The 25,021-nt window shown below is 45.3% G+C and overlaps 1 protein-coding gene across 10 annotated transcripts; it reads left to right on the forward strand.

Annotated features, from left to right (window-relative positions):
* The first annotated feature begins 4,435 nt into the window (after positions 1–4,435).
* On the forward strand, positions 4,436–22,887 carry LOC105910093 (Scm polycomb group protein homolog 1). Of its 10 annotated transcripts, none has more exons than XM_031576307.2 (17): positions 4,436–4,648; positions 5,300–5,426; positions 6,293–6,357; positions 6,527–6,604; positions 6,962–7,032; positions 8,209–8,443; positions 9,745–9,833; positions 10,242–10,485; positions 15,398–15,636; positions 15,876–16,058; positions 16,378–16,504; positions 17,216–17,416; positions 18,366–18,533; positions 18,911–19,039; positions 20,193–20,345; positions 21,129–21,271; positions 21,857–22,887. In XM_031576307.2, the coding sequence occupies exons 3-17, from the start codon at positions 6,333–6,335 to the stop codon at positions 21,980–21,982; spliced, it is 2,211 nt and encodes a 736-aa protein (XP_031432167.1). In that variant the 5' UTR covers positions 4,436–4,648; positions 5,300–5,426; positions 6,293–6,332; the 3' UTR covers positions 21,983–22,887. The 10 variants fall into 10 exon arrangements, 9 of the variants coding, with proteins under 9 accessions (XP_031432167.1, XP_031432162.1, XP_031432163.1 ...); XR_004164636.2 differs by having other exon boundaries at positions 4,440–4,648; positions 10,239–10,485; positions 21,139–21,271; positions 21,857–21,985; XM_031576302.2 differs by having other exon boundaries at positions 4,440–5,026; positions 10,239–10,485.
* The last annotated feature ends 2,134 nt before the right edge of the window (positions 22,888–25,021 follow it).

Consider the following 25,021-nt stretch of genomic DNA (forward strand, 5'->3'; position numbering starts at 1 on the left):
AAACTTGAAAAAAAGAAAATATTAAGCCATGGTTTAACTGCACTATAGGCTGAGTCCTTGTTTACCTGAAATGTGCACTTCATAATTTTATTTTGTACCGCCCTGTTTGGCAATGTTGGTTTTCAATAAAATAAAACATTTGCTTAAAGCAAGCCAATCCACTTTTCCATGTTGATAAGGGCATTAAAATAAAAATAAAATGATAGAAAAAAATAAATAAACGAAGGGACATTTAAAATAGATACAAATTTGCGATTAATCGCGATTAATTTTGAGTTAACTATGACATAAATGCGATTAATCGTTTGACAGCACTAGTGAAGAGTATTGTCATATGCGTGGTTAGCGCGGATCAGACTGTGGCGCTTTCCAGGTGTTGCCGGCTCGGCCTAGTTGGGAGTAAAATGTAATTGCATTTGAAATAAATAGTGGATTGGTCAACATTGTGAGCTAAACTTTTTAAAGAAAACACCCAAGTCCCGTTTGTTTGCTATTTCATTTCATGTATTTCAGAAAAGATGAAATGGATGGACATTTTCATCTTCACAGACGGTCACTGAAGGAACATGTCGTTATTGTTGTCGAAAAACACATTTCCCCACTAGGCATGATACAATACATTGTTTCACCAGCTTCACTGTATTCTGTGCAAACTGTATGTTTCAGTTGTTTTACCGAATTAGCCCCCATAATATAAACATACACAACACATGATGAAATATTGTAAGTCTAAAACACAGCATAAACTACATATAAAGATGTTGTTGGAGCTTTGAGGTGCAAAAACTAAAATGTTCCTGTTGAGAAAAAAAAAACATTAGTCTTAAACATATATAAACCATACTGTGCAAAGGCTTTAGGCACTTATGAAAATGCTGTAATGTAAGGATGCTTTAAAATAATGACACGAATAGTTTTTATTTATCAATAACAAGGTACAAGGTGGAGTAAACCAAAATTAAAGCAATTTGCCTATAGGTACACTTGTACAGTTTTTTAATGTACTGTTGTTGTTTGAAGTATTTTGGAGAACTTGCCACAGTTTTTCGGTGGATTTCTAATCAAATCTCACTTCAAAAGTCTTAAAAGTCAGTCTCAGATTCAATTTGCATTTCTAAACACGGAAAGAAAATGTTTTGTCTCTTTGTGTAATCCCAAGTTACACTGGTTTCTGCCAGTTCTGAGCTGATGACCTTTAGTTTTTCACTCTGCAATGTGGTCTGTTACTTTGTTACTTTTTTTCTTCAACAGCATATAAATGTCTCACTGAAACACTTCACTATTTAAAAAAAGGGTGTTTGAGTGTTTGAGAATACAAAATATGATATTTCCTACTGCTACACAAATTCTAATACGGATAGGAAATAACGGTTAGAAACAAATATTTTGTTAAACAACTAAAGTGCCTAAAACCTTTGCACAGTACTATACATATATGCATATTTAAGATGCAGTTTCACCAGGTAAATGTTCAAAGCGATCTGTTATTATGAAAATCTGTTCAAACAGAACTCTAGCGCCATCTTCTGGGCAATGACGAAAATACGTCAATCCCGATTCTCATCTCAAAACCAGTTTTATTAAAAGAGTTTTGGTTGAAAACTAGCAACCCAACCACCTTAAATGCATGTTAACATCTTGTAAACACAGCGGCAGCACAGTTGGAAGTGAATAGCTGGCTAGAACGCCACCACAGACTCCACATTTTGTCCAATAAGCCCTTTTGTTCAGCTCTGTCCTTTAGGACACATCCCTTTGTTTTCTGCTAGGACTTGATACACTGCACCATGAGTGAGTACCATCAGGGCATTCCGCTGCAGGTGATGATTGCCCAGGACAGGGACTATGTGTGACAGCCAGAAGAAAAAGAGCTTGTAGAGTCGTGTCAGACTAGACAGCACACCATACAGTGACCACTCACCAGCCCTGCAGGCCTAAACTAGTGTTTCTGTCATGTTTCTGCTTCTCTTATATGTCTGTGTGGGTTTTTGTGTTTGTGCGCGTGTGTGTGTGTTAGTGCTTTGAGCCATGGACTCTGTAAAGATATCTTAAGAAGAAGCCATAGCGTGGTCCAAAGACAGCAGCAGGTGTAGAACCTGACCCTGCGTATGCTTGTGTGTGTTTGTGTCTGTGTGTTGTGTGTGTGTGATTGTGTGCTTTCTTAAGAAGAAGCCACAGCATGATCCAGAAACAGCAGCAGGTCTAGAATCTGACCCCTGTCTGTGAGCTCTGGTAAGGAGCAGCATTAAAGATTCTATTTCCAAAAACACTTAATTTGATTCTGTTATCAGGTTCTATGTCTCTTTGTTCATGTTTATTTGGTGTTTATATTTCTCATCGGGAAATAAAGAAAGGGGGGGGGGGATGTCCCCTCCTTTATTTGTCATCTGCATGAACAATTTGGATTCCTATTTGCCACCATCAGTAAAATATGCAGACGACATCCCCACCACCAAATTACTTCCTGGTCTGGTACATTTCTGGAACTCTTCTTGGTCTTTCCCAGAAGGCCCTGGACGTGATGTAGTACCAGGGGAAGCTACTTTTCTGTGTAGGTGAATGGGACAAAAACATGGATATGGCAATCAGTGCAATGAGAGATGACCTCCCATATCCCTCATACTCATAGTAGCCAGCCACTCAATCCAAAGATGGTCTTCCTTTAAGCTTCGTAGTGCTTATAAGATGAGATAAGATACACCTTTATTAATCCCTGTAGTAATTCAGGTGTAATAGCAGCAAGGAGAGTTACATTTGTCATCCAACCTCCTGTGGGATGAACACGTCCACTATATGCTGAGCAGAGTCTGTCCCTGGTTATGTTTCCTTGGGGAGGCCATAAGAGCATAACTCTATGTGGAGGTGACTATACTGAGTAGCAAGCCCAGTATGAGGTCTTTCAAAATGCTTAGTGACTTAACTGGAAGCTGTTTAGAAACATTGCTGTCCTATCACAGGCATCCCTACCTCCTCCTCCCTGTCTCCAGCAGTTATACTGTATGTAATGAAGTGTTAGTGCTACAACTAGGTGACAAACTGGACTTACAACGGACACCGATCTTTTGTACAGGAAGGGACAGAGGAGGCTCTAAGTCCTTCAGAATGATTGGAAACTTTTAAATATTTTCTGCCAGTATTTTTTTTCTATGCTGGGGGAGCCAGCTCCTTACTAGCTGAACAAGCTGAACTGGCTCTGTTGTTGGCATGAAGGCAGACTACCTGGTATTGGAGGTGGAAAGGAAAAACCCTAACTGAGCAAGCTGCTGTCTATCATGGACAATGACAATCCTCCACTTCATAGCATAACTGTGAAACAGAGGAGCATGTCCAGTAAAGAGTGCTGTCAGAGAGGCCAGGTGCCAAATGAGAGGCCAGGTGCTGTTTCCAAGCCATAGGTCTCAATTCCTATGTGCTGTGTCTGAACCATTCCACCCTGCACTGTTATCAGTTGTGACTTATTGGACAAGAAGTATTAGATTTCTTCCCCTCCTATTCTAGACTGCCTCCACTGTGGGATGCTGCTGCAGTCTTTCCCCCTGATCTACCTGCAGAAACCCTCTGCTTACAGCCGCCCATTCCCACCAAACTATTATGCTCAAATTCTACTTTGCTTATAATACATACTGTATGCCAACCTATTTACCCCTAATATAAACAAATACCATCATTGACATAGTTTTCTGCTTCATTACTCTGCTTATCTTTATAATAGTAACCTTATGTGGACACTGTTTATCCACTAAGGCTCTCTTCATTTGTATCCACTATTAATTCTGTATATCAAGTATACACCTTCTTTTTTGTTTCATGGAATCATGTATCATGTACATATACATATACATATATGTACTGATATGTTTTATACTTTGATACATGAACGAATCACGTATGCATCTGCCTGCTCCTGATTCTCTCTGCTCCTTCTCTCCTCCAATCCCTTCTCCTTCTATTTCTGTCTCTCTACTTTGCTGGCCCCAAACAGATGCCCCCCGCCCCCCTTTGAGCTGAGGTTCTGCTCAAGGTTTATTTTTGTGAAAAGGCAGTTTTTCCTCGTTCCAGTGTTTGGTGCTTGCTCTAGGGGTTAAGGCAGTGGGCTCTGTAAAGTGCCTAGAGACAATTTAAATTGTTATTGGAGCTATATAAATTGCATTAATTAAGTGCAGTCTGCCAATCAGATTCCATCCACTTTTTTTTGTCAAATTCAGCTAATCCGGTTGGTTGTCTAGCTGTCCGTTATAAAAAAAAAAAACTCAGGTGTTCGTACACAGTCCTAGCTGGCTTTGTAAATGGGAAAGAAACATAGTGGCACGGACCGAATCATAAATATCCCAGCCAATGGAGGGGTGTAATTTCATTAGCTGTTGAGCTCAAATATCAACAACCTTTCACGCGGACTGCGTATTTAATGTGCACCACATTCATAATGGTTTTCATTCAAGTATATATTTCTCTCTCTCTTCCCCTTTTGGACGACAGGAGGCATACTTTCCCCATCTTTCAGTCTCACCGCCAGACCCATCCGTCTGGCCCCAAGTACTGATTCGACTGGCAACCCCACTCGCCTCCACACACACACAAGCACATTCGAAACATGGCGGATAGGCACTACTAACCCACATCAGAAAATACACAAACCCTCCTCAATAAGGTAAACCCACTTCTGAAGCATGTGAGCGATAGCAGTTTCACTCCAAGTCTCTTCGTTGTACGTGTTCTAACGGTCTGAGTTCTAGGCGTTTTCCCGGTTCATGTTTAAAGCACTCAGACACATAGCTATTAGTTCGCAAGATTATGGTTGGCATGGCTAAGAAAATAATGTTAGCTGGTCTGACGCTATCATGTAGCTTAGCTTATCATAGCGTGTCTGAAAGGCTACGGTGAAGCATGCACGGCGTCTTCATTTTCTGTTTGAATGCATCCGTTGTATTTATTGTTCTTCGGTGCCCACGCGGTTTATTTCTTGAGCATAAACTGATGAACACGACGTGAGGCTCAACCATGCCTGGTGCGCGGTCAGTTCCCGAGGGTAACGTTAATGTTAATCCAGTGTTTCGGGCTTTGTGTTTTGAAACGGTACAGCTCACGTTTTCGTTTTGGGTAACCTCAATTCACAACAACATTTTGTATGTTTTTAATTAACGTTACATGACCCACCTTGGATACGAATGTAACTTTTACTACCGTTACAAGCTATAAGAAAGCAGATGTTGCTGTTCCTTGATCTATCGCTAGCTAATAAGTTAGCTGGGATAACTGTCCCAGGAATATAACGTTGCTCCTGTCAATTTTCTTTGGGAAGAAGGAAGAGGGAGGGAACTGGTCGCCTATGTTTGGACGCAATCCCTTGGCGCAAAAAAAGGCGCAATTCTGTTGAAAGAAATCACAACTGAAGGCGGCACATTTCAAGACAGTTATGCGAGATTAAGGTAGGTGACCGTTTTGAATGAACGATGTTGTTTATCTTCTATTCTAATACTGCTTACAAACGACGTACATTTTAAAATAGGGTCGTTTAAAATTGTAGCTGTATTTATATCCTTGTTTGTTTTGTGTCATTCGTCGAGCCATGTGCGCATTTTATTTATTTATTTAATTAATTAATTAACGTTACAAAACGATTCTTTAAACCGAATCCTATGAACAGAAAATACGAAATTGGTTCGTTCTTTTGCATCTCACGGCTCATTGTAAATAATCACAGACTAGCCTGCTGTCCCCCTAGATTCGGTAGCAGTTCAATGTTTACCTTTCTCGAGACTTAAACAAATGTGTGTCTCTCTCGGGGCCACTATCTGCGACACTCTCTAACTGTCTGACCTGTTGACCGACACGTCTGAACAGACAGAAGAATTGACTGACCAGAATTCCTTTGGGAACAGACACACCTCTTTCTCCCGTGTCTGATATAAAGCTTTACAGTACAGGAATCCATTTCTGGTTTCTAACGTCACTCACTTGTTACCACTACACGAGCGTGAGGTGAAATTGATGACCATCTTTATTTTTGTTGTGCAGACAGCCATGTTTTTTTTTAGGTTTAGTTCGTCCTTTTTTAACTGTGCCCCTTAACTTTACGTTTTCCGATATGTATTAGATGTGACGACGTGTCTTGCGTCGGATTTAGTTATTTTCTGCCGTCTAGCACTCTTGTTTGACTGACCTTCTGTTCACAGATGACAGGAGGGGCCGGGGCTGACCATGCAGTTTGGCTCTTAAGCCTGTGACTATGCAGTGGGATTGAAAGTGAAAAGAAAATTCCCTCCTATTTTTCTCTATTACTTTCCCCCATCAGGGTTCACCTCTGTTCAGGGTTTGGTTGATATAGCTGGACCATGAAGAAGCCAATACCACAGAAAGGTAAGAAGGTCACGTTTGCTGAAGTCGAACAACTGTTAATGATACAGCTGTAAATATCTCTTCGTCAAATAACGGACAATTACAGTATTTAAATACAGTAATTAGCAAACGACAGACAGTTTTTGTATTGCATGGTAAGGGGTAATTTCTCACTTTCTTCTCCGCGCAGCTATAGAGTGGAAGGATGGAAGACGAATTAAACATGCACGCAGTGGTCGACCGTCGCGAGTGCCATCTCAGTACCAAGGTACCAACCGCCATGACAGGCTATCATCACAAAACATCCCCTCACCTTATTTCCACCACATTCCCATTGTAAATAAACAGATAAAGCCTCCTAAACTGTTTTTAAAACTCCAAAACCTTCCCACAAAGTTTATCCCTCAGACCTATCCTTAAGACTCAGTCATCAGAAAACCCTCTCTGTTAGCCTGGTAGCCTCTGTGTGTTTGATTTTGAGTATGAAATACAAAATAATTAGACATCATAAGAGTTGTCTAATGAGCAGTTTTTGAGCCATCTAGTTGGCTACTGATCACAGACCCTGCCGTTTTCATTTGTAAGTTGAAGCTAATTGTCTCTTCCCCGGATGTCCTACCTGCAGGGCACTTCAGCTGGGACAAATACCTGAAGGAAACAGGAACAACGGCTGCTCCGGCCCCTTGCTTTAGACAGGTGAGTGTGAATAACTCACACCCAAGACCACAGGCTCTGCGTGGGGCTCCAGACCAAACTCGGAAATAACTGATTCATCTCGTCTGTGTTGGGGGATGTTTTCTGTCATCCTCCCAACTGCGACTGGTTCCCTCTAGGCCTGATGATCTGGTGAAATGAAACCTGAGAAAGTTTTGAGTTTTTCCGCACAGCACGCCCTCTGCGTTGATGCGCTGGCAGTGCCGGTAAAACGATTTGCACAAGGGAAATAGGAAGTCATCCTCCCAACGGTTAAGACGGTTTTTGAAAAATCCCCCTGTCTCCTCTTTCATGTTACTTAGCTCTTTCAATTGAGCCCAGAAAGCAGGCATGGCCTTCTGTCATGTGACTCCAATCTCTCTCTTGCAATATCCTGATCCGCTGTCAGGATCAGATGTCTAATTTATTACTTTTTATTCTGCTTATCAAACACTCTCCTGAGCTGCAGCAAAGCTGTGTGTGTGTGTGTGTGTGTGTGTGTGTGTGTGTGTGTGTGTGTGTGTGTGTGTGTGTGTGTGTGTGTGTGTGTGTGTGTGTGTGTGTGTGTGTGTGTGTGTGTGTGTGTGTGTGTGTGTTTGAAGCAAAAGCCTACAGATCTTCTAGAATCACAAGGAAAATGATGGCCTGTATCCCATTAAAGATGTCTGCCAGGTTTATTGGAGAGGCTGAGACCGTTTTTGGATGGTGGAGCCAAGACTCCAAGGAAGCCTGCTCAGTGTTTGCTCGTGAATGCAACTACAATCATCTCAAAATGAGTCATTGGAAGCAACTAATGGTTTCAAACCAATACTGTTCACAACAGTCAGAGCCAGGTAGGGCAGGGCAGGGGCAACTGGCTATACTCACACTGACAGCAGCAGTGCAGGGACTTGCTCTGGGTAACTCCTCCTTGGAAATTCAATCATTGATCTTGATTTTGTAAAGAGTTCCAGAAGGGTATATTTTTGGTCACGAATTTCATAGTTTCATTCTGAAGAACAAGGACTGATTGTTTTAGATTGAGCAAATACACGTATGGTATTAGATTTAAGAACTTTTTTTCTTCTAAGAGGGTATCTCGTGTCTGTGTGTCTGTCTGTGCATGTGTGTGTAGCTTCTTCCTTGTGACGCTGATTTTCCGGATTCTTCTCCCCGTCCTCCCCGCACCTCTCCCTGCAGAGCACCACCCCTCCAGTGAACGAGTTCAAAGCGGGCATGAAGCTGGAGGCGCAGGACCCGCGCAACACCACGTCCACCTGCATCGCCACGGTGGTGGGGCTGACGGGCGCACGCCTCCGCCTCCGGCTCGACGGCAGCGATAACAAGAACGACTTCTGGCGCCTGGTGGACTCGTCCGAGATCCAGCCCATCGGCAGCTGTGAGAAGAACGGAGGCATGCTGCAGCCCCCGCTGGGTTAGTTCACGATCTTAATATCATTTCCAGAAGTGTGCCCTCCAGTGGTGACATTATGTTATTACTAGAAGTAGTACATTTACCATAGGTGGCCATCATATGGCGTATGTGGTAAACAAAACTTTCAGGCAACACAGGTGTGAGACTGCAGCTTTAGTCATGGCACTGGAGAAAGTTGCATGAAACAAATCCAAAGGTCTGTGGGGCTAGGCCCCCTCTTAGTACAAGTTCAACACGTAGCACACATACAGCCTCATCCCACACGTACACTTCAGGTGAGCTCATGTTTGGAGGACGGAGCATGCGGAGAGCATGAACTTTTTTCTTTGCCTTATTTACCTTAATGCTTGCTCTAGGGGGTTCAGGCTCTGGGCTCCATAAAACACCAAGAGACAATTTAAATTGATTGAATTGAATTGAATTGAATTGCATGTCACATGCTCATATTTATCAATATTGTACTATTTTGTGCAACTTTTTTCAGTCACATTCATTCTCACTAATTTCATCTTCTCAAGGTCGCCATTATGATATGTTTTGCAATTTGGGTGTATAACGATTTTGGAGAACACAGCATGCATGTCTTACTTGGCCTTAGTTATCCATTTGTGAACACAGCATTCAATAATGTTGTCTTTCAGCATTCTATAATGTTGTCCATCACTTCACTTATTCCGTAAACTTGTACTTGTCATGAGCTCATTCTCAAGTGTCTCGGTTCTAAATCAGTCACCCAGCCCAAATGATCACACACATGCACTTGCTCACGGGTGTGAGGTCAGGAGAGAGGTCAAGAGAGAGGTCATGGCCTCCCTCATCATGTCACTCACAGTCCTGAGAAGTAGACTCAGGCTTTCAGGAATGTGCAGATGTCCTCTGGGTGTCACTCACGATCATGCAGACATGCCTTCCTGTTTCTTTTTTTTTAAAGATTTGTTTTGGGGCTTTTATGCCTTTAATTGATAGATTAGTGAAGAGTGGGACAGGAAATGAGAGGGAGAAGAGGTGGGGAGTGGACAGGAGAAATGACATCGGGCCGGATTCGAACCTGTGTCCTCCATGGGCGTCAAGCCCGAAAATGGTCGGGGCTACTGTTTGCGCCACAGTGCCCCCCTGCCTTCCTGTTTCTGTATGAAACATGCAGATGACTGTTCGGTGCCTGCTTTCGATTGTACCCCTATTCTACCCCCCTGCTTACGATTGTACCCCTCTTCACCCCCCTGTGTGCTTAGGCATTGTGCCTGAGTGCTGGCAGGATACACACACCAAACGTCTGTTTGTTTTTAATGACCCGTGTTTAGGTTTTCGCCTGAACGCCTCGTCGTGGCCCATGTTCCTGCTGAAAACCCTCAACGGAGCGGAGATGGCCCCGGCACGCATCTTTCACAAGGTACCTGTTCCACACACGCAAACCATGCTCCCACACACCCAAACCATGCTCCCACACACCCAAACCATGCTCCCACACACCCAAACCATGCTCACACACGACCCCACAAGTACGGCTCCCACACGACCCCACAAGTACGGCACCCGCACGACCCTACAAGTATAGCAAAGCACTTGAGTCTGAGACAGAAATCCAAAACCTGTGTCTGTGAAATTTGAACAAAGTCTAAAAATGTCTATCACCCATCAGAAGAATTCATGGTTGTCATTAGTATGTGAGTACAGTCAGTGTAGGAGTCTCCTAGGTTCATATTATTACACAGCAGTGAGGCGGACTCCACATATGAGACAGGACGCGGTGCGCTCAAGGAAAATAACACCGACAGAATACTTGGTTGGTCCCCAGCAGGAGCCGCCCGCCCCGGAGCAGAACTCCTTCCAGGTGGGCATGAAGCTGGAAGCGGTGGACCGCAAGAACCCGCACTTCATCTGCCCTGCCACCGTCGGGGCGCTGCGCGGGGTGGAGGTGCTGGTCACCTTCGATGGCTGGCGCGGCGCCTTCGACTACTACTGCCGCTACGACTCGCGTGACATCTTCCCCGTGGGCTGGTGCGCCATGACCAGCGACAACCTGCAGCCGCCCGGCACCAAAGGTCTGTTCCCCCTGTGGGTCATGTGAGGAACAATTGATGTGTTTTTTTTTTGTCTTTGTCTGTGTCTTCTCTGTTTCTGTCTGTGCCATTTGGCTCATTCATATTGAAAGAGTTCCAGGAGCAAATGGGCCTGTCATAAACGGTAAATCAAAAAGGCAAAGATGTACTTCACAGTGAAATAGAGGTAGGTGCTCAGGTCACAGAGCACAAGAGTTTGCTCATTCATCATCATGGAGACCTGTCCTGTTCTCATCTTGGCATGTAAATAGTGACCCCTGCTGGTTGGTCAGGATATTACAAGTGATGAATCCAGTGCGTGTTCTGTATGTAGTGTAGCTTGACTCTGCCTCCTCTCTGATTCTGATAAGAAGTGGTCACAGGGGCTTGGCGTTGCTTGGTGTCCACAATTAGATTAATGAATGCATTTAAATGAACATTCGGAAGTGCTAAACGATGCTAAACCTGGCCTAGATGGAAGACGTTTTTATGAAAAGCAAGAGACCCATGACTGGATGGCTATTTATCCCCCCTCTTAAAGTCCTCTAGGTTTGTGTTATTATAGGGATGCCAGAGGGTGATGACACTTCCACATTTTGGTCGATCAATCAGAACAAACTGAAAAGATGATGGAGGGCACTGCAGGACTAAATGGTTTCTTTGGCAACCAGCAGAACAGGGAGATTATGTCACTTTTAGGGTGTCCTGTGGTTTGGAGAGGGAGAGAGAAAGCAGGAAAAACAGGAGCACTGAGGGTGCAAATGAAGTTTGGAAAAAGTATGAACGCTTTTGAGCAGGAATGTATGTGGGGGGTGGGGATGAGACCGAAAAAGGCCCCTTCGATATGGGCTGGGAGGGAGAGAGAAAGAGAGTTGAAGGAAGTGGAGAGAGAAGGTGAAAGGCAGAAATAGAGGGAAAGAGGCTGAAGGAGAGAGAGAGGCAGAGATAAGTGGTGAAAGTGATAGAAGGGGAGAGTGGGGTGGGGTGTGGTGGGGGTGATGGAAACAGGGGAAGAGAGTGCCAGGGTAGGGGAATGAGGGCAGGCCTTTGTAACAGTTTTGCTTCATGAGGACCTGGCATCGTATCAGCTGGCACTGCTGTGCCCAGTTACACTCTGTGCTCAATGATGGCCCTCATACGGGCCCACACACAAACACATATGCTCTCACACACACACACACACACACACACACACACACACACACACACACACACACACAGACCCTCTGTGTCTGCCTCTCCCATTGGATGGCCCCTGAGAGAGAGAGAGAGAGAGAGAGAGAGAGAGAGTGTGTGTGTGTGTGTGTGTGTGGGTGTGGAGAGACCTAAGTGTCACGTAGTAAAATTGAAGAGGGTTGTAAATGTGTTTGTGAGGGGGACAGGAAAAGAAAATAAATAAGGGAATAAGTAGTGATGACATGTTCCTGTTTACACCATCCTTTCTGCAGAGAGGCGCAAGTCAGGAGGGGCATACGGAGAGGGAGGAGGAAAGGGAAGGAGATAAATAGAGATGGAGGGAGACAGAGAGAGTAAGAAAGAAAAAGAGCGAGGGCGGGCGAAGAAGAGAGAGATTGAGACAGGGAGTGAAAGAGTGTGGGAGGGGAAAGAGAGTGATTGTAGGAGGGAGAGAGAGAGTGAGTGAGGGAGGGGAAAGAGAGTGATTGTAGGAGGGAGAGAGAGAGAGAGAGAGAGAGTGAGTGAGGGAGGGGAAAGAGAGTGATTGTAGGAGGGAGGAAGAGAGTGAGTGAGGGAGAGGGAAAGGGAAAGGAGGAGTTGAGAGCCAGCGGGGAGGGTTAGGGTAGACGAAAGGACATGAGGAGAGGATGAGTGGCAGGACAGCAGGGCCACAGGAAGAGAGCTCTGCCCTCCCCGTCTCTCCCCTTCCTGTCAAGCACACGGCAGGGGGAACGCAGACAGGGAAGGACAGACAGAAGTTACTCAAAAGTCAAACTTTTCACCATTCCAATCAGCTTGTGAAGCATTGCCTCATCAGAACGTGGTAAGCTGTTTGGGAAGTGTGTGTGTGTGTGTGTGTGTGTGTGTGTGTGTGTGTGTGTGTGTGTGTGTGTGTGTGTGTGTGTGTGTGTGTGTGTGTGTGTGTGTGTGTGTGTGTGTGTGTGTGTGGGGTGGTTGTTGTTGTTGTTGTTCGGGTTGTGTATGTTTGCCCATTTGTCTCTGAACACATTTTAATATAGATGTGTGTGTGTGCCAGCTTGTGTGTGTGTGTGTGTGTGTGTGTGTGTCTGTGCGTGGTGTGGGTGTATCAGCCCTGCAGGCCTGAACTAGTGTTTCTGTCATGGTGCTTCTCTTATAAATCTACCCTGGTTGAATTCAGGACAAAGGCCTGAGCCAAACTAAACTCATGCATTTGGGCCACTGTTTACCTCTGTGTGTGTGTGTGTGTGTGTGTGTGTGTGTGTGTGTGTCCTATCTGCCTTTCCGGCTGTGTGTGTGTGTGTGTGTGTGTGTGTGTGTGTGTGTGTGTCCTATCTGTCTCTCCGGCTGTGTGTGTATGTGTGTGTCTGTGTCCTATCTGTCTCTCCGACTGTGTGTGTATGTGTGTCATGTTGTGGTTGCTGGGCCTTCACATGCAAACTCATTCGAGGGCCCCTTGAGAAAAAGGGGGCTTGTGAACTACAGAGCATGCATACACACACAGTACACACGTACACAAAGCCACTCATTTAAAGGTAACCATGACGGTTTGTGTGTGTGTGTGTGTGTATATGAATTGTGATTTGTGAGGCACTGCTTATCAGAGAATCTCTATACATTGGGTTGGGTTTCTGTCTTTCCAACTGTGAGGCACTAGTGAAGGGTTCAGAAACTGCAGGCAGGAAGGAAGCAGTGTCTAAAAAAAAAGTGACTCGCGCTCACTCGTACTCACACACACAGACATACGTCTTCACACTGAACCCTAATTCTCAGAGGGTTAGTCTGTGTGTGGTGCCTCATTCTCGAATCTTTAAACCAGCATCTCCTCCCCAGAGCAACCCTACCTGCCAGCATCCCCTGAAGCACAGGTAATACCCTTCTCTCGCCCTACTGCCTCTCTCCACTCTATTCTACTGGTTTGATTTCTTTTATAGTTCCTCTCTCTGTACGAGCTGTAGAGTTGCTTTCACTTTGAGTGTGGTTTGAGGTAGCGTTTGGATTTGTTTTGCTTATCAGATTGCTGTTTGCTCGTGGATTTCTGTAGTAAGAGAGGCTGGGTTTATCTGCTTCTTTCTCCTTTTTGTCTGACCAATGCAGCGCTCGCTGTGTCTTCTGAAGCCGGCCACGGAGTGCCCAGCCTCTAGGAATGTGTAACACAAGTCATCGCTTTGTTCAGAAGCTGAAAGCAAAATGGGTCAGATTGGCTTGGAGCACAAAAAAGCCTATTCTCAGACCACTGTCTGGCCATCTGTGTACCGTGTGTGTGTGTGTGTGTGTGTGTGTGTGTGTGGTGTTCAACAGTGTGACCAGGAAGACTGTTTGTGTGTGTGTGGTGTTCAACAGTGTGATCAGGAAGACTGTGTCTGTGATTGTGCGTTAATTTGAGGTTAACGTGTGATATCCCCTTAAGGCTTTTAAGAGCAGGAAGTACTTTGAAGTAGACTACAGGATCGGACAGCAGATAGTCAGATACTTGGCAGTCAGATTGCAAGTCATTTTTTAATTATGCAAACTGTAATTACCTGAAAGGCATGTCGGGACTTTAACATGCTTTCATGTGGTTTGTGAAAAACTCTAAACACGAACTAGTGCTCTGGTTCACAGCATCTCCATATTCCCCCTCTTCACCCCTCTAACCTTTCTAATGTTTTACTCTCTCTCTTCTCTCAATCTAATTTATCTCTCTATGTATCTGTCTGTCTGTCTGTCTCTCTCTCTCTCTCTCTCTCTCTCTCTCTATATATATATATATATATATATATATATATATTTACATTTAGTCATTTAGCAGACGCTTTTGTCCAAAGCGACGTACAAGGGAGAGAATAGTCAAGCTACGAGCAATAGAACCTGGTGTAAGAAATATAACAAAATGAAATAAAAAAGAAAAAGAAGTGCAGAAATGTAATTGCAAGTTACGCACTAGTCGAAGTGCCAGTTAGGACGGGAAGTGCTCTCTGAAGAGTTAGGTCTTCAAAAGCCTCTTAAAGGTAGAGAGGGACGCCCCTGCTCTGGTAGTGCTAGGTAGTTCATGCCACCAACGTGGAACTACAAATGAGAATAGTCTGGACTGCCGTACTTGCACAGACGGCAGTGCCAAACGACGCTCACTAGAAGAGCGCAGTATCCTGGGTGTAACATTTGCCCTTACGAGAGCATTTAGGTAGGTGGGAGCAGAACCATCAAGCACTCTGTAGGCCAGCATAAGTGACTTGAACTTAATGCGAGCAGCTACAGGCAGCCAATGGAGGTCAATAAGTAGCGGGGTGACGTGTGCCCTTTTCGGTTGGTTGAACACCAGACGCGCCGCCGCGTTCTGGATCATTTGTAGTGGTGTCACCACGCAAGCCGGCAGGCCCGCTAGGAGGGCGTTGCGGTAATCAAGGCGGGAACTCACCAAGGTTTGCACCAGCAGCTGGGTGGCATACTGGGTTAGTGTAGCTAGTGTAGACTAGTGTATAATCTATCTATCTCTATCTGTCTGTCTGTCTCTCTTTCTCTATATATCTATCTATCTATCTATCTCTATCACTCTCTCTCTATATCTATCTGTCACTGTCCCCCTCTCCATCATCATGAGAACCTTTGATGTATTTGGTGAGGTGTTTCAGGTTGCCACTTTGATGGTATAACTCACCTGTTGTTCATGGTAGCATTTTTAGGTGTCCTTGATCCACAAGAAGAGTTTTTTTTTAAATGAAAGTCTCTCTCTCTCGCTCTCTCTCTCTCTCTATATATATATATATATATATATATATAGTGGGACTGCCTAAGTCTCTGGGAGCTCTGACAGACGGAACGGTGGAGGGGACAGCGGTGGCCCCCACGCTAGGCCGGCCCCCGGGGCAGAGGGGCCGCAAGCCGGGCCGAAAGAAAACCAAGCTGCCCGAGACCTGGCTCCAGAAGGGGGCGCCACTGGGACCGCAGGCGGCACAGGCGGGGAAGAGTCTGGAGCCGGTCAAAATCCCCAAAAAGAGAGGCCCCAAACCAGGCAGCAAGGTACACAGTGCAAACACACAGCGTGGAGGAGAGGGTTGAAATAGGTTCTACTCTACAGGTGTGCAAATATCAAAATTTAAATGCCGTTCTAAAGAACTCCTCAAAATAGGAAATTCAACTAAAGTGTGGTATAATGTTAAATACAATGTGTTGTGATCTGTAGTTTAAGTAAAGTTACATTGTGACTGTAGCCTAAGATTGTGCCCGTCTGTCTGTGTATATATCTCTCTATATCACAGCTGGGTTGGGCGAAGCGTGCAGCATGGTTAGAAGGGGCGATGGCAGGTCCTGGACGGCCCGCCACGAGGCCCCGAGGTCGTCTGCCTGCTAACTGGACTCAGCGGCTCCAGCAGGCGCAGCAGGGCCAGGACGACCAGCCCGTCAAGATCCCAAAGAAGAGAGGACCCAAGCCCGGCAGCAAGGTCAGACGCGCCACCCTCCCAGCCTCTATCTATTCGTCTGTCTCTCACTCTCTCCATCTTATCTATTCGTCTGTTTCTCTCTCTCTGTCCATCTATCTCTCCATCTTTCTCTCCCTCTCTCCATCTATCTATTCATTCATCTCCCTCTCTACATATATCTATTCATCTATCTCTCTCTCTCTCCATCTCCATCTGTCTCTCCCCTCTCTTCATCTATCTATTCGTCTTTCTCTCCCTCTACATATATCTATTCATCTGTCTCTCCATCTGTCCATCTAATCTATTCATCCATCTCTCCCTCCCTCCTCTCTTTTTCCAGAGGAAACCGCGGGTGCCCCCCAACCCCATCCCCACCTCCCCCACCAGCAGCACTCCTGAACCCGACACCAGCTCTGTGCCCCTGGACAATGCCACCATCCCCAGCTCTGCCCTGCAGGCCCCTACAGGTACACACACACACATACACACACACACACACACACACACACACACACACACACACACACACACACACACACACACACACAAAGACTCACTGTGTGTCGTAAAAGGGTAGAAAGGCTTGCGTCGCATAAATGTTCCCAGTTACTGTCTGTGTTGTGTCATAATATCACATATTATGACATATAGTATTGTGCAAAAGTTTTAGGCACTTGTGAAAAATGCTGTAATGTATGGATGCTCTAAAATAATGACAGTAATAGTTTTTACTTATCAATAACAATATACAAGGTACAGTAAACCAAAAAAAAAAAAAAATCAAATCAATATTTGGTACGACCTCCCTTTGTCCTCAAAACAGCATCAATTAGATAGATGGATACTTTATTAATCCCAAGGGAAATTTAGGTCATCCATAGTAGCTTATACACATACACAAATACACTTATTGACACACTAATGCTAATAAGGATAGATCTTAACACGTGCAGCTGTGATTCCTTGTGTTGGATTGCCAAGGTATCATTACATCCTCAATCCTCATATCCTCTGTTTCTTAGATCTAGCCTGTTTATATGAACCTTGGTCAAGGAAATGCATGCTGTCTTGTTAATCTGGTGTGTCTGTGTGTGTGTGTCTGTGTGTCTGTGTGTGTGTGTATGTGTGTGTGTGTGTGTGTGTGTGTGTGTGTGTGTGTGTTTGTTGCCACTTGTCAGTGTGTGTGTACCTGAATAAGTATGGCAAGGTGGGTCCTCACCTGGACTCTCGTAAGGTGCTGCAGCTGCCGGACCACTTTGGGCCGGGCCGGGCCTCGTCTGTGCTTCAGCAGTGTGTGCAGGCCTGTGTAGACTCCGCCCACAACCAGGGCTCCGTCTTCTCCTGCCTCAAACCCGGACACGGCGGGGAGGTCATCTCAGGTCAGCGAAACACACGCTCACGCACACACTCACACACTCTACACACACACACACACTCACTCACGCACATACACACTCACACACTCTACACACACACACACTCACTCACTCACGCACACACACGCTCACGCACACACACACAACACACACACACACACACTCTACACACACACCCACTCTACACACACACACACTCTACAAACACACACACACACACACACTGTGGAGACTCTTAGACACTGTGAGGACCCAGTTTCTGGGTCTATAAGATCTGAGATCTGGGATGGGATACATTTAACACATTCATGATAGGAAATGTAGCATCGTCCGGTATGTTCATCTAACATAGTTTTCTTTATAGAATTAGATTTGTTTTGCTCAGAAACTCATTTAGTTCATAGCTGGTGGTCCTGGTTTCCCCCTGACAAAACATAATGCCTTTAACCCTTAATGAATAAAGCACAGGGATGATTACCCCCAGGATCAGTCTCTTAGCAAAAGCACACTGCCATGTTGTCCCCAGTCAAGCTACACTACATCTGCCTATATATTTATCCCCCTATTTCTAAATGCGAGTACTGCTGAACTCCTTCAGGCAGGGCATGTTCCAGATCGGTCTGTGGTCAGCCTCAAGGATGTTTGAATTTAAATCAGGGGTTCCATGGGATGAAGAATCCAAATTAAATGTATTTCCACTAGTGTGGAAGTTCTGAAAAGTCAGGCAGAAGCTGGAAATGAACATGACTGGAAGCTTTCTACCACTTATGCTTTATTAGCTAGGTTGTATCGCATTAGTCAGTAAAGTGTGTGTGTGTACGCTTTATTAGCTAGGTTGTATCGCATTAGTCAGTAAAGTGTGTGTGTGTGTGTGTGTGTGTCATCCTGCTACACCTAATGCAGCACAGCAGGGACCTTACCCCTTTGACCTTTTGACCTCTGCCCTGTGCAGCGTGCTTTGAGCAGCAGCACCACACGCTAACGCTGCCTACGGTGAGCAGTGTGACCTACGTGCTGCGCTTCCTGGAGAAGCTCTGCCACAACCTACACTGTGACCCGCTGTTCGGCAGTCAGCCCGTGCAGCAGGGGGCGCTGCATTACGACAGCCATGCCTACCCAGGTGAGACGCCCTCCACACACACTCACACACACACACTCACACACACACAGACACACACACACACACACTCACAGAGACACATACACACACACACACACACACATACACACTCACAGAGACACATTCCGTCACATTATTTAAGTTATTTTTAGGGCGATTACTGCTAAAGCTGTTTTGAGGTTGTTGGGGTAATGACATTGTCACCATAGCAAACTTCAAAAAATACCGCCAACCCCCATCCCTACTTATCATGCCACCCTCTCTTGCATATAGAGTTTCCCCATGCCATTGTTTGTGTACCTCTACACTATCTGCAATCACAATCACACTATCGCTCTCACTCTCACTCCCTCTGTTCATCTCCTCCTTCTCCACAGAGAGGGCTCATTTTGGGGAGGCGCATCCCTCCGGCCCGGGCAGAGGCACCAAGCGATACCTGCAGGACCCCTACAGCGGCAGCCCCCTTCCCCACAAAGTCCCCAAAACACACCGCCACTCCTCAGATGGTAGGAGAGCCCGAGCGCTGGCTTTGAGCTGGCTTCATGCTGCATGGGGGACGGGTTAGAGACTGGAAATCAATCAATTAAGATTTAGGTCAATTAAGACTGAGCTTTCACATTTGTGAAATGGTGTTTTTGTGTTCCTCTCTCTCTGCTCTCCCTCTCTCTCTGCTCTTTCTTTCTCTCTATCTCTGTTCTATCTTTCTGTCTTTCTCTCTCTCTCTCTCTCTCTCTCTCACTGAGTCATTCAGTCACTCATCTCACTTTATGTCGCTCTCTCTTTCCCTCTCTCTTTCTCTCTCTCACTCAGTCACTCACTCAATTCATACTCGTGTTCTGTCTCTTTCTCACTTTATCTCTCTCTTTTTCTCTCTCATCGTTCCGACCTGCGGGCTCTTTTAATTGACCTTCGTCAAAAATAGCACACTGCAGGTCTTAATGATCGACTGACAAACACACACACACACACACACACACACACACACACACACACACACACACACACACATGCACGCTCTGTTTGGCACACTTCCTAATTGTAATTAAAAGCTGAGGTGGACCGTCATATAGCCACCCTGACCACAGAGCCACCACACACTCCTGAAATACACTGCACTGTGCGCCAGGAGCCAGCCAACGAGAGACGGAAAATTCCTGAACTTTCCTGGAATTTTAAAAATATGTCCTGTCTGCACCACTTTTGACCTATAATATAGCGCCTTGACAACACATGTCTGGTCTTTCGTGCTTTGAGTCCGGCATTGGCTGACCTGAATGCAGAACTTCAGCTGTTGGTGTAGCTGCTGACTCTGAGCACACTGAGCTCAGGTCAGGATCATGGGCCATGTCTGTGCCTGTCCACAGCACTGGAGTTGCTGCGGTGATCAAAATTGTGATCTGTTTTTCTCCATATGGATCACATGTATGTTTCTCCATATGGGACCACATGTATGTTCAACATGGGATCATTCACTTTCCGGTTTGAAATGTGCTGAAATCCATTGCTGGGGAAAAAATAGTCTAATGTGTGTGGGGGGGGGGGGGGGTAGTAGGTACTGAGGTCTTGTTTCCTCTTGTTGAACTCAGCTGGTTTGGGGAAAGTGTGTATGTGGGTGTGAGGTAGTGAGTCTCCCTGAGGAGTTTCTCTTGTTCCCATCAGGTGAGTCCTTTCAGCTGGAGAACGGAGTGGGGGGGTCGGAGCACTCGGAGAAGACCCCCGTGTCCCCCAGCTCCACGGGGAGACCCCTGGCCCTCTGTTCGCTCTCACAGAGGGGAAGTCCACCGGGGAAACTCTTCCGTCTGGGTTCAACAGGTGACAATTAGCACAAACACACACAGGACACACTCACATATACACACATAAACACACACACACGCTCTCTTTCACACACACTCACATGTTCTCTTTCTCTCTTTCACACACACACACACACACACACACACACACACACACACACACTCTAACAGATACTCACACACACACACACTAACAGATACACAGATACTCACACACACACACACAAACACTCACATGCTCTGAGCTTGACTCATTGTCATTCTCACTAAAAAAAGATTAGCTCTTTTACCGTGAAACATTTCCGTCCTGTGCACTGTTCATTCTGTGGAGCAGCACAGTGACCAATGAAGATGTTTCAATGTCTCTTTGGAAGTACCACACTGCTGACCCTGTGTATCACACCCTCAGTCTTATTCACAACATACTCTGCATCACTCATTCCAACTTCTCGTCCTGAAAGACGTAGTAACGTAGACGTAGACGTAATAAAGGGGTTGACTCAAGGCCTTGGTATGTGCGTCTGGTTGTACTGCTCCAGATTTAGCTCTTAGGCTTAGGTGAATACGAGGTCTTAAATCCTATGCACACACACACACACACATACACACAGACACACACACATACACACACACACACACACACACTGAATGAATAGGATTCCAGGAGAGCTACATACATACTGTTCATCTACCACCAACTGGTGGTTTAAGCACAGTAGAATTGATGAAAGGTGCATACTATCAGCAAAGTATGTTTGCTGTGCAGTGCTGACCCCTGACCATTGCCCTCTCCTGTCAGGGTCGGGCAGCTTTGTGGGGTCCAGAGAGAGTCCAAGACCCAGCTGCCAGGACCCAAACCTTTGGACGGTGGAGGATGTGATGCAGTTCATCCGCGACATCGACCCCCTGCTCGGACCGCACGCCGACCTCTTCCGCAAACATGTACGTGCTCACCACACAAAAGCTCTCATTAGTCAGCTCTTAAAGACGGCCACTGATCTCAAGTCAGTCCTTAAAGATGGGCCACTAAAGGCGTTTTACCCAGAAGCCACTTCAACTTACAAGTTTAGTCTTCTTTCTTAAGATAGATTCATACATCATATGTGTATATGCAGATTGACACACACATTTATTAAACATGCAAAAACTTAAGCATAAATATAATGGCACCTCAGGAACATCTTGATGATGAATGGATGAAGGACACTTAGAGGACTGTGAGGAGCAATTTGCATAATTTGTCAAAAAGTGTATGGGGTTAGAAACGCTGACTGTACCTTTAAGGCTTTAGACTTTAGTCGGGGGGGAAAACTAAACTTAAAAACTTTGACTTAAATAGTACATTTACACAGTTGCTGGTAATAGACTCTATACAGAGGTCCCTATATATTCAGCTTCAGCCTGTTCTTGGGTCAGTTTGACGTCTGAATGGCCCTGAAGTGTTTGAGTACGTGAGTGAAAATTAAAGTGTGTCTGTGGCGGCCAAGACCTCAACCCTGTTCTCTCCTCTCCCGTGCTGTGTTCCAGGAGATTGACGGCAAGGCCCTCCTATTGCTGCGCAGCGACATGATGATGAAATACATGGGTCTGAAGCTGGGCCCCGCCCTCAAGCTCACCTTCCACATCGACAGACTGAAGCAGGGTCGCCCCTGAGCCCCAAGTCATCTTCTCCCCCAGTGTTACCATTCAACCCCCACCGCCTATCAGAAGGTCAACGCCTATCATGTAGCATTCCTCAGGCTCTCTGTTAGCCAACCCCCCCCCCCCCCTCCCCCAAAACCCTTTTATATATCAAGTCCACCATCCAAACCACCCAACCCTTGACTTCTCCCATGCACTGCCCAGTGACGGCCATTTTGGGTCACTTGTTTAGCACAATCCAGTTCATTGGAATTATGGGAAAGAACCCAAACCACACCTAAGTCTCTGTGTTCCTTCTCAGAACATTCAGCACTTATGGATTCACTGACGTTCTGCAGTGTTCTCCAGCGTTCTCCAGCGTTCTGGGCCGCAGCCAAGGACTTGAGTTATGCAGTCACACAGCAAAGAAGGAAGGAGAAATAACAGGCCATTTTCAGGGCCTCCTTTTTTTAAATACAGTTTTTTGAATTGTCTTCTATATTTTATATTCCTCTCACAGTAAGGGACTGATTTTTTTTATTTGCTCAGCCATTTTGTACAAGGGTTCTTTTGTACAAGACTCATTTTCTTTCTGACAAACACCCGACAGACAAACACTAGGACTCTATGATCTGCAGCACGAGACCAATTCAAAACTGACGTCTCGTCTCAAAGCACTTTTCATTTCTCTATACATCAAAACTGCCACCATTATCATCATCATCATGATAACCATCATCATCATATCAAACAGAACACAACAAGGAAAAGGTGCCGTGACGCTCCTCCCTTTCTATCTTTTTATGGATGTTTGCATTGTCCTTTTGTCTTACGTCGTCATTTGTACTTTTCAAAATTTTATACTATATTGTTAGAGTTCATACATTGAGATTGTTATCATACTCGTGACGGTTCAATAAAAAAAGAAATCAAGTGTTTCTAAGTTTAGAAGTGATGTTTTTTTTTTTTAGTGTAAAATGAGTTTGCACATGTGAATCTGTGTCAAGCGTGACAATTGTAGTTTCTTAAAACATTTTGTGGTCCACTCCACATCATAGTCATGTCTGTAGTCATATCTGTATGGGGGAAATGTCAAAAGTCACCACGGCTCTGATCAGTGGGTGTGCACTTCAGTGCCTATGACCCATCTATAAATGGTAATACCCAGACCGCTGGCCACAAGGGGGCAGTAGTGTGCTAATACTGCTGTCTTTGGCCGGCTGTCTTTCTGAATGACGTCATGCTCTGTTGGCAGAGATGATGTTCAGATCCAGTTTCAACACAAAGAACAAGGCTCTAATCCATGCCTTTTACAGTAGAACGAAGATTGAAAGACCGTTGGTGTCTAGTCTGCGTGCCTGCTTGCTATGTGTCATGCGTGTGTGTGTGTGTGTGTGTGTGGTAGTTGCTTGTAGTGTGTGTCGGCAGGGAGCAACGCCAGCCATAGTCATTAACTCAACTGCAGCACCAGTCTGGCCCTTCAACAGGAGGCTCCTGGGAACATTTTGCATTCTGGGTAGCTTGGCAGGATTGAACCTCCATGCTCAGAGAGCTAGTTTTTTTTTTTAGGTGTGTCTGCACATAAAGGGTAGTGTTTTTAGATACATCTTGGATTGTGGCAAAGTATAGGCTTGTCTGGGATTTGTGTGTGTGTGTGTGTGTGTGTTTTGTGTTGTATGTGTGAGAGATGATTCTCAGGATGAAGTGGTCACATTAAATAACCCACAGAGGGTGCCCCGGTGAGAGGTGGAGGTTTCAAGAGACACTTCTAATTAATCCTCTTAGCTAAACAAAACCTCTAATGCCCTGTCCTCACAATATCTATAGGAGTCTCTGCTGTGACGACAGCCTGGTTCGGCGCAGAGAATGGCCAAATCGCGTCCAAATGCTCTTCATGGTCCATAGTAGTTCACATGACTGTGGAGACATTTTCTGGCGTATCTCTTCCCATACATGCATATAAATGTAGACACCGCATTGATAACGCATCTGCCATATTGATCAGGGCAAAACTGATCCCCAATACAAGTCAATTGGGAGCTGCAGTGATTTTGGCTTAATGAGGAACATTGAATCTCACATGTTCTAATGTCATTATTAATTACATTGAACACACAGCAGGTAACATCAATGATGGTAACAGAATAAAATAAAAAGCAAAATAACAGAACTCATGTCCATCCCTGACCAAAGATGGACAGTTCACTTCACTTGGTCCCCGGGCGCTGCAAAGCTGCCCACTGCTCCTGGGGGGTCCTTGAGGAAGGATGGTCCAGGATGGGAAAAAGCAGAAAATAAATTCACCGCGACCTCAGGCCTACCTGCGTGTGTGTGTGTGTGTGTGTCCTGTGTCGCCTCCATATATGCACGTGTGTGTTCCAGTGTGTCGTGTGTGCCATTAAAAAAACCTGACAAAGGTCTTAGAAAAAAGAATGTTAGCCAGCCTATTCTCACTCTGGTGACTAGCTAGCTATCAACATGTTAGCATAGATTTGGCTACCAAATACAACAACAAAAAAACAACTGTGCAGCTTTACATGTAAAAGGTAATCCCCATATGTCTAGAATGTGCTCCGATTTGTACGAATTCCATGCAGCCTGTTTTGCCATTGATTTCCACTCAGAGACTAATGTTTTGTAATTGACTTCCATTGATTTCCACCCTGACTGTGAGTACGGTGCCTACATTTCTATGTCTATGGTGGGGAGTGTGAGAGAGAACACATGCATGCATAGAATAAAGTGAGTGAAAGCATAGTTGTATGTCAGTGTATGTATGGGTAGTCAGAGCCGAGACTCATTTTCGGGAAAAGGGAAAATCCCATGGGGTTGCCCTCCAATTATGTTAATATGTTATGGCAAAAGAGGACTCACTTGATCTCTCTTAAAGTGTTGGGGCGACAGAAGACTCACTCGGATCTCCCTTAAAGTTCTGGGGCAATCAGACCCAGAAATGCATCTGTGCGCTATGGGTTAACAACGACTGGCACAACATGAAGTGAGCTCAGCTTGTAATCAGTCAGGCTAAACACATAGTGCCAGTCACATGCCCAACATGACCATCAACTGTGT

This window comes from Clupea harengus, chromosome 11 (assembly GCF_900700415.2).
Source record: "Clupea harengus chromosome 11, Ch_v2.0.2, whole genome shotgun sequence".
NCBI lineage: Eukaryota > Metazoa > Chordata > Actinopteri > Clupeiformes > Clupeidae > Clupea > Clupea harengus.

Coding starts and splice junctions, on each gene's coding strand:
- LOC105910093 (XM_031576302.2), top strand. CDS start 6,333: ATGAAGAAGCCAATACCACAGAAAG. Junction 9,834..10,238: donor CGGCACGCATCTTTCACAAG/GTACCTGTTCCA, acceptor GTTGGTCCCCAG/CAGGAGCCGCCCGCCCCGGA. Junction 15,637..15,875: donor GCCCCAAACCAGGCAGCAAG/GTACACAGTGCA, acceptor TCTATATCACAG/CTGGGTTGGGCGAAGCGTGC.